The 14047-nt window shown below is 28.1% G+C and overlaps 1 protein-coding gene and 1 long non-coding RNA gene across 2 annotated transcripts in view; one reads left to right on the forward strand and one right to left on the reverse strand.

The window, feature by feature from the left end:
* The first annotated feature begins 2938 nt into the window (after positions 1-2938).
* Positions 2939-14047, forward strand: part of LOC107449197 (uncharacterized) — a 21908-nt gene continuing 10799 nt past the window's right edge. Inside the window, exons 1-2 of the mRNA XM_016064670.3 lie at positions 2939-3132; positions 11794-12064. Of these exons, the coding sequence (XP_015920156.1) occupies positions 3121-3132; positions 11794-12064 (283 nt within the window). The 5' untranslated portion in view covers positions 2939-3120. The remainder of the gene's footprint in view (positions 3133-11793; positions 12065-14047) is intronic.
* LOC139425723 (uncharacterized) overlaps positions 6371-14047 on the reverse strand; it is a 22379-nt gene continuing 14702 nt past the window's right edge. Inside the window, exon 3 of the long non-coding RNA XR_011636884.1 lies at positions 6371-6446. This is a non-coding gene — a long non-coding RNA (uncharacterized lncRNA). The remainder of the gene's footprint in view (positions 6447-14047) is intronic.

Below are 14047 nucleotides of genomic sequence, written 5' to 3' on the forward strand. Positions count from 1 at the left end.
GGGCTACCGAAGCGGGGGTGCCATCCCCTCTGCAGAGGATCAAAATTGTGATGGCATGTCTTCGGATCATCCTCAGGGATGTTTCCCAGACCGTCGCCAATAGCCCATTGTGTAGCTCTAGTGCGACGTAAATTAACAACAACAACAGCAGAGGGATATGAATTTCTGGAGTAAATAATTCAAAATGGATGTCCATCAATTTTAACGAGATTTATTTAATCTTACTGATTATGTCTTGTTACATGCAATTTCTAATTTTATTAAAATAATGCATTTAACCATGCAGCAGCAAAATAAAATTTAAAACGTAAAACAATTGTTTTATGTTAAATATCAAATCAGGCAACAAAATAAAAGAAAATAGATATGAAAATGAGATTAGAATGTTTGGAGATACTACGCTATTAGCACTTATTTTATACACTGTAAAAAATTCCGGATCAAATAACAGCAAAAAGTACCGGCACTCAGGGTTCTGGTATTTTCTACTATAAAATTTAATTTTACTGTAACATGTTATGGAACAAAAATCTGACGTATCGTGACTTTTACAGTAATCACTAAAAATTCATTTTAATTAAATGAACATTACTGTAAAAATTACGGTATAATATTTTACGTTATAAATGGTTTTTATGCTACAATTGTCTCTTACGGATAATGCACCCAACCCAAAGTGTCGGTATTTTATACAGCAGTTTGATTCAACATCTTTGATATTGTCTTATCGAAAAGTCGTAATAATTAATTCGGAAATTTTCAAGAGAAAGTGAGGGAGGATAAAAATGTAATATGGTCGAAGAAATGCATTTTTAGAAGAGAGATAATAGTTTTAGTGTAGATTACTGGATTTGTTGATTTCTTACAAATCGGTGTTCATTTAAAAATGAAATAAAATTACAGTATAATCAATTGTTATATAAATGTTAATTAAATAATTAATTTTTGTGAATTAATTTTTTCTAAAGCATGAATATTTGTAGTCACAATTTTCAAAATATCATTTGAATACTGATTTGATGTCTTCTTATTTTCAGTTTTATGTTCTTTGACAGAATTGTTCTGTTTAGTGTTATATTATTTCCATCACAATGAAACATTAAACAGATTAATTCGACAATCTTTTCATAAGCAGCAGTCTCGAATTTTGCACTACACTGTTAGAATTTTTATTCTAAAATTATGGTAAAATAATCGGCAGCAGTCTGTCCATCCTATTAACCGTAAAGTTTACCTTTACGGTTTTGAAAATGTTTACAACTAGCATGGTTATAAAACCATGAATACAAAACTATACGGTTACTATATTCTATACACTACATGGTTAATCATTTGGAAATGGTTACCCATGGTTTCAAAACCATGAAAACGAGATCTAACTGGACATAGGAGATAGGCTTTTCGTTAGGTAATGGGCATTGGAGAGTACAGAACACAGATTGTTGAAGGGAATGTAGGAAATATTGTGGTGTCAACGTTGGGACTCGAACCTCAGATCTGTCGGTTTTAAGACTAACAGATTGACCCTCTCAGCTATAATATGTACGCAGTTTCAAGGAACTAAGTGGATTCATTAGGCTGGGCTAAGTTGGTTCGATAAAATTATCGAATTAGGTTAAAGTAGTTAACGAATGGTTTTCAAACAGTTAGCAGTTTGATTACCATTCTTATCTATGGTTATTTTACTGCTAAATTTGAATATGGTAAATTAAGAATTAAATAAACTATTATCTAACAATTTTTTTCCGAGAAATTTCAAACAGTATACTAGTTATCATCTGAAATGATTGCCATTCTTCAGCCAATTTCAATTTTTAACTGGACCATTATTTTACGGGACTATAAAGTTTCAGTATAACAGAATTTTTAAGAGATGTTTTGTTTAGTACAACAATGTTTGCATTGTCAACGTCACTCACGCCAATGTGTTCCCAAACTTAATTGACCTTTCATTTTGATCATCGGTTGATGCTGCTGTATACATAAAGTTAAATAGTGTAAGTCTTAACCGATTTCCAGACATTCTTTTCTAGCTTTGAAGAAAGAAATTTAAATCGTCAACCTTATTGCATAATAACTTTCTACAAATCCTTTGCGTTCCGAAATCAAACTAAAGTCACAATTTTTGAGCGAAAATTCGAATTTGTCCTTTAGAGTAAGATCAATAAATTGATCACGTGGTATACCTTTTAATAAAAGAACGAATGCCATATGATGCAAAAACACTAAAAATGATATAACATATTTTTTATATTTTTCTGAAACTAATTAGGTAAAAATATCTATTTTATGTGAGAAAAAAATTTTGATTATTAAAATCACTTATAAAAACCGATACGATTTGCCTTCTAAATAAATTCAAATTCAATGTAATTTAACCTTCTGTTTCAAAGTAGACAAAGTATTTACAAATTAGAATTTTGTATACACAATATTTACATTTGTTAAGGTCAGTCACATCAATTTGTTTCCTAATCCCTAATTCAAAAGGAGCGTAAAATTGCTCTTTTCTGACTGATAGCATTTTTTTTATACATAAATTAACGCGTTATGTAAGTCAAGATCGTAAATTGTACATTTTGATTAGCTGTTAGTGCTGCCATCCATATAAAGTTAAATAGTGTAGATCTAAATCATTTTTTTCCTAGCCTTGAAGGTAGAAATCTGCATCAACCATGTAGTAAAATAATTTACTACAAATCTTTTGCTTTCCAAATTTGAATGTGATGATCAACGAAGCGGCAGATTATTCACTTTGACATCCGAACAAGAATCTTCGAAAATAAATTGATAACCTTGTGTAATCCGACTGTTCTACTGGCATTCGTGACAATATGTTGAAGTTTCTAAGACATAGGTGGCATCAAGGTCGCCCGAAAGATAGGTTTCGTACCGAAAACAATACTTTAATAAGACAGTTCTCTTTTTTACGCGAGAAAGTGCAATAAAACACCGTGAAGCAGGTCAAAATAATTCTCAACTGCTGTCATATGGGTATAAAAATATGGTCTGAAGTTTAGGGGAGGTGGTTATATATTTATACACCTATAAAAGCTATATTGGATGGCTTAAGTTATCAGTACACTGATCAGAAAGGTTTTAGTTTGGTAGAAAATAATCATGGGGAAATTGGTAAGTGATTGTCTCACATTTTGCTCAGGGGAAATTTTGGACTATTTCAAAAAAGACAACAATAGCTCAAATTTCATGAGAACTTAATCTTAGAGTATTAAAATAAAAAGAAATTTAAACAATGAATCATAAATTAAGTTTAATTTAACCGGGCGTAGATCTAAAAAATAAATAAATAAATTGATTAACAATTTGAATAGAAAATTGAATTAATATCTAGGTATAATGAATTGTAGTTTAATACTTATATGAATTCTCCTCCACTACAGTAATGTTACTTTAATATAAATTGAAAAAGCTCTAAATAAATAAAATTAGGAAAGAAAAATTGCAAATAAGTATAAAAATTGTGTCAACACATAAATTCAACTTCAAAGAAAACTTAATAACAATCTGTTTTGACAAAAAGTTTCACGTATATTTTGAAATTAACTAGTTATAATTTAATCCTTATTCATTTTGCTTTCATCTTGAAAAATAAATAACTTGCATCGTAAGTTTCAAATAATGAACTAAAGTTACTGTTATTCGACTTATTATGTTTGTATACTGAGTTCAAAGTGAGTTAGGTACCAACTTTTTATACTGTATGTAAAATATTGAATAAGGAAATCATCTTGATAAGCAATAACTTATAAGTTAGATATTTTTGTCCTAATAATGCATAATATTTTTTCATTGTATTATACAACTGGTTATATTCATGATAAGAAAATATATTTTATTTTATAATTTTGTAAGTTTAAATAACACAGAAAGTAAAGTAGGCATTGTATTTAGAAAATTTAACTTTTGGTGCAATGATTATCTTTTTTAATTTATGCATGCTTTAAGGTTCAAAGATTAGATTTTAAATATGCTTATTACCCAGTGCTATTTATGAAATTAAGTTACTAATTATATTATCTTATGTGTCTTTTTACTATTTTTTTTTGTATATTGATGCAATTTTTATCCCTCATATAGCAATCTGTTCCGATTTTTAATCCATTTGTTTTAAACTACATCAAAATTACACAATGGATATGCTCTTTCTATGTGTTAATTTAAACAATAGTATGAAACATAAATAATTATTTTTATATGAGTTACTTTTAAACAGAAAAAAAATGTGGAAATTATATTTCAGAAAAGCTTTAAATGTTACGAAAACTAGAAATTTTTTCTCTCCAAATAATCCCTGAAACTTTATTATTAAATTTTCAAAGCGTAATAAAATTAACTTTTCTGCAAAAATTATCAAAATGTTTTTGAAATGACCAAAATTATATTTTCAGAATATTTTTCATATTATGATTTTCTTAGGGGCATTTCAGTTTATAATTGTGATGTTTTATGCTATATGGCTTATTAAATGCTCCGTTTTTTATTTCACTTCCCCTTTTAATATTTATTATCTTGAGTAAAAAAGTGACTAAGAATGCAAAATGTCTATTCATGCCCTTCAGTAATAAAAATGATAAGTTTTTATTTTATTTTTACTTCTTTTTTATTAACATTTTTAAAACTTGTTCAAAATGTTATCTTGGTTAAACTGTATATTTCAACAAATACGCTGTTGGAATTATATAACTTGCTTCAACTTTTACGAAGTAAAATTTGAATAAATCTTTAATGTATGAACCATTGTTGCGACTAGTTTTATTATGAACTTTATATGCATTTTAAAGTTATAACTTTAAAATTCTTCCCTACAAGTTTCGTTTGCACAGCGATTTTATGCTTTTGTTACGCATATTTAAACTAGAAATCTGAATTAATCACCATTGACACGGCACTTCCGGACGGAAGAAATCTGGACGGATCATTTGACGGAAGAAATCTGGATTCTCTCTGACAACGGAAGTGCAATATAATATTTTCAAAATTGGAAACTTGTTAGGAACCAAAAGGAAATTAAAATTATAGAGAAATTCATGACTCTGTTTGGTTCTTCTGTGCTTCACCTGCAATAGATTCTGTCCCATGTGAATTTAAAACATAAGGATGTTGTTGATGGGCCAGCCAAATATGACAATTCCATGATTCAGGCTAACGCTGAACCACTGACGTACCTTGAATTGTACCAGATAAGTAAGACTTCCATAAAAAACCTCTTGAAAACAACCACCATCACATTGGTATCTTAGTGGGAGTCCTGGTGCTTCAAATAGTTTTAAAGGTTGCAGATGAGATCAGATTACTTTAGCTCGATTGTCCACTGGAAGCTTAAAGCCCTCATATTTCCTGTGGTCCTAAGGATTAAAGGAGAACGAGCCCATGGATTTGATCTGATTTAGATCAGAGGGATGCGTGTCATCATCATCATCAAACTAGAAAGAAAATAAAATCCTTGATGTATAAGGGAAAAAGTACATCGAGAAAAAAAATATGGCTAAAAATACTAAAATATGACAAAATTTACCGTGTTTCTGTCTCCATGGGAACGACAAAAAGCTCCGTAATTTTTACAGAAACGAAAAGTTACTTTTCTGATTTGCATTTTTCACTAAATGTGTGGTAATAAGAACTATAATTTTTAAAACCAGAATTTCCGATAAGCCATTACCATATCAGTTGAAAAATTACCAAATGAATGGTTTAAATTTCATATATTTTGGTTTTATTAACCAGAATTATGTTTTTATTTTATTTACTTATTTAAATTTTTTTTTTATACTCGAAACGCTACTGTTATACAGTACGGTAGTTTTTTGAAACTTCTTTTTTCTCCGTGTAGTTTTACTTTAGGCAATAACTGTTTCATATAAAAAGAAGTTATGCATAATTTTTATATAAAGTAGTTAATATAAAGAGTTACTCAAGTCAAAAGGTGAACATCACTGTTTGCAGTTGATAATAATTTTTTCATAATTATAATATTGTTTAATAACTTTTTAAAAATAATAATTTTTGAAGTTGTAATATCGCTTGACAAATGTATTTTATAACTCAATGGAATACTTTTTGATTCGTATGAACAGTTCCTAAGATATAGCAAAACGTAATTAAAGGATGAAATTAAAATTTAAAGAGCATAAACATTCGATCGATCTCCTAACTAAACTATTGAAATGATGTTTTCCAAATTTCTGCCCCAACTTCGTTCTTTGCAGTACGTGAAAAAAAATAATGTTCATTTAGAAAGAATATGCTCGTGTGTCTGATTTCATAATTTTACCTACAGGCAGCATATTTGAATTTCAGTGTGCGTAATAATGAACTGTTGGTAACGAATGTGTGATTGTGAAAACAACTTTGTGAAAATTCAATCATCAGATCAAAATTCATAGAAGGTGATTATTTTCTTTTCAACTAAGTAGAGAAGAACGTTCCTAAAAGAATCAGAAAAATTTTTCATTTTATTTTTTGAAACGTAAAATTTTTCTTTTTATTGATATCAAAATTAAAACAAACTTTTCATTTACGTTACAGAAAAGTCGTACTATTGAGTTACTTTCAAGCACATAGTGAAAATAAGTATGGCCGTGTTTCTGGCTCTAAGGGAACACCAAAAGGCTCAGTAATTTTCACCAAAGTAATTTGGTTAGGATTTTGGTAAAATTTACAATAAAATATAATTTTATAATGCGTGATAAAATTTGGTAATTATGGTAAAATTTGGTACTTTTTCATAGTACCTAAGGCCATATCATAAAAACCATTTATTTGGTTAAATTTACTTTTCAGTTTTGTATTTTATGGTAGTAAGAACTATAATAGTTAAAACTAGAAACTTTCGGTAAGCTGTTAGCGGTCAGGTTATCGTCCTATTAGTAAATTTGATTATGATAGCATACCTACAAACAACGTTGTCAGAGAAATGCACTCAAATCTAGCATTCATAAAATATGGCGATATAGTAGTGGACTTTTAGTATTTAAAACTTTTAATTATAGTAATAGTTTCTTTAAAAAATCTTTTTTTTTATCATATAGTGATTATCTCTAAAACTTTTTCTAATGATACAGATATCGATGTAAGGATGAACAAGTCTCATTGTTATATTATAATTAGAAAAAGATGCTACAGTTTGCAAACGCAAATAATTATTTGCTGCTAATTTATTGGTAAAATTTCAAAACTCTAAAACTATTGTAACGTTATGTTGACTATGAATGAAAGAATATCATAGTAATTTGACTATTAATTATTAAAAAAGCAAAAAAAAAAAAAGCTTTGGGTGTTACAATTTTTCAGAACAGCAAGCAAAGTGTTGTCTTCACTATAATTGAATAGTAATCCTTTTCTAAGAAATTGTTAAATTATAATTGCCGTAATAACATTTAATGTGTGCAATGTGTTATTATAAATGTAACACATTAATTTCTAATTAATATTGATGCTTAAATTAATTATAATTTTACAAAATGATTAATTATTATTTTTCGAATTTGCGCGCGCAAAGTTATGTTCGCAAAATTCCGGCAGCAAAGATTTGACTCAATACCACTAATAATATCAAGTGATAACTTTTTTAAATGTACGTAATGTATGTTTCTGGAATGATATTTTCATTTCAGTCTCTTATTTGATAAGAACTAAGCTATTATTTTAATGTTGTAGCGAGATAATATGAATTAAATTCTTGGATGAACTTAATAAATAAATGAATGAATTCAATTAATAAATGGATCAGAGAAAATGTATGAATGTAAATTTGAATAAAATGAAATAGATGAGTGAATGATTAAAAATTCGTGAATAAATAATTTTAAATAAATTATTGCGTCATTTAAATAAATTAATGAATAAGTTAATCACTTAATTAATTAGAAGCATAAACAAAGGTAGGGAAAAAATTATTACATGTTAGGCATGTTTAGTCGTTAGGGAATGCATGCATGAATGTATGAATAACTAAATGAGGCAAATGAAGCAATAAATAATTCAAATAATGACAAAAATAAACGAATAAAAATGATGAGTTAAATTTAAAGTAAGTCAAATTGGTTATTGATGAATGAATGAAAAAATGCTTGGTTAATTATTCACTACCAATTTTGCTTGCTAACTATTTTAAATAATTTTGTTACTATTGAATTTAAAAATTTCTTGGTATTAGCATTTAAGTGACTGCGTCACGGAAAAAAACTATTCAATCCCACAAAATGTACATAATTTACTGGCATTTCTGTTAATTTGTAATGAAGGCGTGATATTAAATTAAATTGAAAGTATACTGAAATAACAAAAAATACATACCTTCTTTCGAATTTAAAACTTAAATGTTATAAATATATTCTTAAAACTATATTCGTTGTAAAACTATTATTAAATACTACAACTTTTTACAAGCAACTCACAAGTGCTTTCAAAAATATGTTCTACGAGGTTTAAGGTAAATAAAATAAAAATTTCAGTAGGAAAAAGAGCAGAAGGGTATAAGATTATGCGTGATCAATAAATTAAAAAAAAATTATTTGAACTTCAAGTTTGTCAACTTTTTGGCCAGATTTTGCACTGACGAATGTTATCGCTTCATAAAATAGATTTTTGAAAAATACTTTGCGAATTATCAATATTTAAATAAAATAAGTAAATTATACCGACAATTTTGTTAACTTTTCAAGGTACTTACATGAACTGATTTTCTTTCTTTAACGTAGAAATTAGAATCAACAATTGTAAATTTCAGAGTCACGAATTAGGCTCAGGTTCAATTTATGCAGGTTTAAGCATTATTCTCTACAATTGCTATTTTTATTAGTAGATAAAATGAAAGAAAGTTCGTGAATAAATTGTAATGAATTTCTGAGTGCCGACTGTTTTGTCCTTGCAATTTTTCTTTTATTATTTCCAAATTTTTCATCACATTTTTACAAAAATGACTCAAGTCAATAAAATGAGTTCTTTAGACTGTCATGTTCAAAAATATAAATATTTCTAAAAATTGTATAAACTGCAATGCAATTATGAACAGACTAATTGTGAATTAATAGAATTCAGTCGTGTAATTTATACACGCAAAAGAAATTGGGAGCCGTTTGAGCATATTACGTTGAGACTGTATTTAACGACTTAATTTATTATTTTAAATTTATTTTCTCTTACTACTCAACGTGTCAAAATTTAGTGGTTAAAGTTAGTTATATTAAATTTTGAATTCTCTCCTTAGGATGTTTTCTTGGAAGAATACATAAACGAAGCAAATAAAAGATTCTAAAATTATTTTCTTTTACTTTTCAACGTATCGTGATTTGGGGGGTTAATATTAGTTATATTTTGAATGCTCTTGTTAAGATCTTTTCCTTAAATAATGCAGAAAAAGAAGTAAATAAAGATTTTAAATATTTATTTTCTTTAAGGATTTAACGTGATGAAAATTAGCGGTAGTAGAGCACTCAAAGTTATTAAGCTTTGAATGTTCTTGTTTAGATATTTTCTTAAAAGAATACAGAAAATGAAGTAAATTAAAGATTTTTAATTTACTTTCTCTTACTACTCAACATGTCAAAGATTAGTGGTTAAAGTTAGTTAGATTAAATTTTGAATGTTCTCCTTAGAACGTTTTTTCGGAAAAACACGTAAACGAAGCAAATAGAAGATTCTAAAATTATTTTCTTTTACTATTCAACGTATCGTGAACTAAGGGTTAATCTTAGTTATTAAATTTTTAATGCTCTTGTTAAGATCTTTTCTAAAAAGGAAACATATAGCTACGTGAATAAAAGATTTTCAATTTACTTTTCTTTTACTATTCAGCGTATCAGAAAGTACAAGCATGATAGTGTTTCAATTTTTTGCTTGTCTGGTTAAAAGGCAAACTGTGATGGTCATAAATTTTTCAACCAGTATGCATTGTTTTCACGATTGAATTAATATCGTTTTGTGAATAAATTTAAAAATATACGTTATTTATAGTGGAAAGTGAATTTTCAAATCTGTTTACTGTAAATAGTAAATGTCACGAATCTTTCCGCTTAACCAATTTCTGAAACAGGTAGCTTTTACTTTTGTCTTTTGTGTTGGAAAATAAGTTTCGATGAAATTGTTAAGGACATTTAAATAAATATTTAAAATTCCTATTTTATATTTAATGCATTTTTTTAAATGGCGTAAAATTTTTTAATAAAATATAATGTTTAATAGCAAACTTTTAGTAAATATTTAATAATCGATGAAATGTCTTTTTAGTTTCATATCCTAATTCTACAAGTTAGTAGAAATTGCTTTTATTTTATTTTTAAAATAATTAAAATTTCATATAATTAGTTGAAACAAAAATGTTTCAACATTATTCGTACTCAAATATAAAATATCGATTAAATGCAAATTTAGTTTCTGCTTATTCAATAGTTAAAAATACTTTTCTTACTTTAAAAAAAAATTAATCCCATCTAAAAATGACTGGACATTTCTCTTTACCTGTTATATTGTTGCAATATTATTATTATACTTACAGTGTATTATTATACCTACTATGTATTCCATTTTATTATTATATGTACTCTATATTTTCTTTAATTATTATATTTACTCTATATTTTCGTTAATTATTATATTCATTTTATATTTTCTTTAAGTATTATATTTACTCTATATTTTCTTAATTATTATATGTACTCTATATTTTCTTTAATTATTTTATTTACTCTATATTTTCTTTAAATATTATATTTACTCTATATTTTATTTAATCATTATATTTAGCATTATTATTTCATTGCAATTTTCAAAAATTATCTGAGTTTGTTGCCAGATTGATCCTGTTCTCAAAAATTTTCTAACTACAAAATAAAGAGGTTTGTTTAAGCACGTACACACAATCTTCAAAATAATATACGATCGTGTGAAGTGTACAAAAAGTGCTTTGCACTATTTTCTAACATGCCCCTCCTTTTTAAAGGAAATCCTGGATTCCTACTTTTGAAATTTCTAATGCGACTAATTAAAATAAATTTTTATTTTCATCTCGAACTTAATAAAATGATAAATACTTAGAAAAATCGGCTCAAAGATGAATCATAATAGGGTGAAAATTTTCTGCAACCCTATTAGATTGAATCCTGTTTCTGTTCAAGATTAACCATAGTATCATGTAATTTAGTATTAGCAATTATGTACAAGAATATTACCATTTACTTCGAACAATTGATTTTGGCGTGAAATTTGGTAATTTAATAGTTTTGTGCGGGTAAATTACCTTTCCGCAAAATATTGTATCGCAATTTTTACAGTAATATTAATTTGATTAGAGTGATGTAGTGATTTTACGGTAACTATTGCTGTAAAATTATGGTATTTCTTTTTATCGTAATTTGATCCGGAATTCTTTTTACGCAGCAGGCATAAATATTGTAATTATGAAAATGAAGGAAAATGAGCCATCAGCCTAATAAAGGGAACCGGTAGCCTACATTGGGTCGCGGAGTTTCCATAAAAACGCAGGAACCAATTTGATAATATTTTTTTAAAATTAAAGTTCCACCTTAATGTAAGTATGCTAACTTCATTAAGTATACTAAACACTAAAAAACGATCACCTGTTGTCAGTAATTATGAAAATAATGGAAGTTACCCAACGAAAGAGCAGGTCCAATGATTGAAACCTTCCATTAATACGGTTAAACTTAACACCATATTAAGGTTGACGCAAGTTTGGATGATAGTAAGGTCCAGTACTCTCCAAAATTTCCAGCATTAAAATTATATTGGTATTAATATACTTTTGTTTTCTAGGCGGTATTATTTGCTCTCGGTGTTCTAATATGTGCAATAGAACAGTCTTCAGGAATGGGAACATATTATTGGACCTACCCTGGAGCGCAAAGTGGAGCTCTTGCCTACCCCGCACCTGTACCATATCAACCATACCAGCAATTCGCACCTTATGCAGCTTTTGTTCCTGTTGATTGTGATGAGAACAAAGTAGCAGATGAAGGCAGCGATAGTGGTAGTAGTAGTAGTAGCAGCAGCAGCAGCAGCAGCGAAGAAAGTGGTGAAGCTCCAGGTAACCACAGCTTGATTATTTGCCATTTTTTTTACTCATTAAAAATATTTTTGGAGCAGTTCAAATACTACGTAAGCAACAAAGAAGGGGAGGAGGATTAATTTTGTTAAGGGTCGGAGGGGTATGAGCAATGTTTATGTAAAACACTAAAACTCACTGATTTTTAGTTTTTTTTAATGTATTTGGAAGCTCTTCCCCTTATTCGCTTCTTTGCGCTCCATTGGCGCAGTCAGTTAAGGTGTCACTCACACTGCTGATTGGAGATCTGGTGATAGTGAGTTCGATCACGGCAGCCGGCAAAACAAACGGAGTCTATGAGCAGAAAAATGCGCGTTAAATCTGTCGTGACTGAAAGTCCTTTTTTGGTTGTGGTGGGAAATTCAAAATGATAACTCAGCTGACAAAATTTTAACTCTGTAGTTGCATTTCAGTACGCAGTAGATCTACCAGAAATTTCTTTTAACTTCAAGTTTAGCAGTTAATAATTCTCAAACTAGTTATTGAATCTCATTTTTTTATTTAATCTAACTCTTTGTACATTTTTCTACAGACAGTCGTAATATAAAGTTTTTTGTTTTAATAGATTTTGAGCTGCAAAACAAATAGTAAAGTAAAACAAAAAAAGGGAGATAAAAATTACAAAAAAACTCATTTAAAATTACAATAGTTTTCTAAAGAATTGGAATTTAAAAAAACCCCCGCTGAATTGAGTTTCTAAAACAATATGGTCCTTTCAGCATGCCTAATTTAAACTCTGTAGTTGCATTCCTGTGGCCAGTAGAGCGGGCCGTGCGGTATTTATTCCAACAAGTTCAACAGTAAATAATTTTTAAACTAATAATTAAATCTTGATTTTTTTTATTTCATCGCAATCCCTGTGCACTTTTGTACACACAATAGTAACATTTCAAGTTTTTAAGTCTTATAAGTTTTTGCATAAAAAACAAAATATAACGTTAAGTTTGTACACCTGAAACAGCGACGGCGGACCTTAAAATTTTTTAACACACACAGAAAAAAGAAATTTTTTTTTTGCAAAGCATTGCAAAAGGAAAACTTTTAATTTTGAAATAAAAAAAAGTGTTTCAAAAAAGGCAAAAGTGGAAAAAGATTTTGACCACAAAATAATAACACAAACGATTCCTAATGACTGAAACAATTTGCAGCAAATGATCTTATGCGTGTAGTTAAATACGCTGAAGTTATAGAAAATGCTGGAGGAATAGACGCAGCAGAAGTTGTTTAAGATTTATATCGAGTTAAGTAAGAAAAATAAGCAATGACAAAAAAGACATGCCTGCAACAACATTGGGCATAATCTAATTAAGTTACTATGCGTAAAATTTAAATCATTTTACGCTTTAATTCTTCTGTTTAAACACATGCTAAAATGAAAAATTTCCCATTCAAAACTTTATAAAAATGAATTAAAAAGTCAATTTTGTTTTATATGAAGCTAAATCTTTTTTTTATATTTTATCATAAAATTTTAAATTAAATTATTACAGTAAAAATTAAGCAGAACACAAAGGGTGTTGCGACTGTTTTATGTAGGCATGAGAAGGATTTGAGATTTGCTTATTTTGCTAACCAGAGACAGGGGAGTTTTTGACCCTTGACCTGCATACTTATGTAATATTTTTACGTTTTTTTTGGTATTTTGAAATCAAATTTTAAAACATTTCGGAATTCCCCCCTTTTCTTTTTGGCTTGGAAATTTACGTTGATGCCAGAAGCTCCCAGGGCTGTAAATTTGATTAGATTAATTTTATTCTAGAAATGTCAAAGTTAGGAGGCAAATAGTCTCTTTGATTAATTAAAGTGAAATAAACTTTTTTAGAAATTTTAGTTTTTTAGCTATGGTTAATTGATCAAGTGGACCACTTTGATTAAATAAGTACATAAAAAGCTCAAATGATGTATATATATATATATATATATATGAAGAAAAAACCTATTAAGAAGCTTTTTGAGTAAGAGAAC

This window comes from Parasteatoda tepidariorum, chromosome 6 (genome assembly GCF_043381705.1).
Source record: "Parasteatoda tepidariorum isolate YZ-2023 chromosome 6, CAS_Ptep_4.0, whole genome shotgun sequence".
NCBI classification, from domain to species: Eukaryota; Metazoa; Arthropoda; class Arachnida; order Araneae; family Theridiidae; genus Parasteatoda; species Parasteatoda tepidariorum.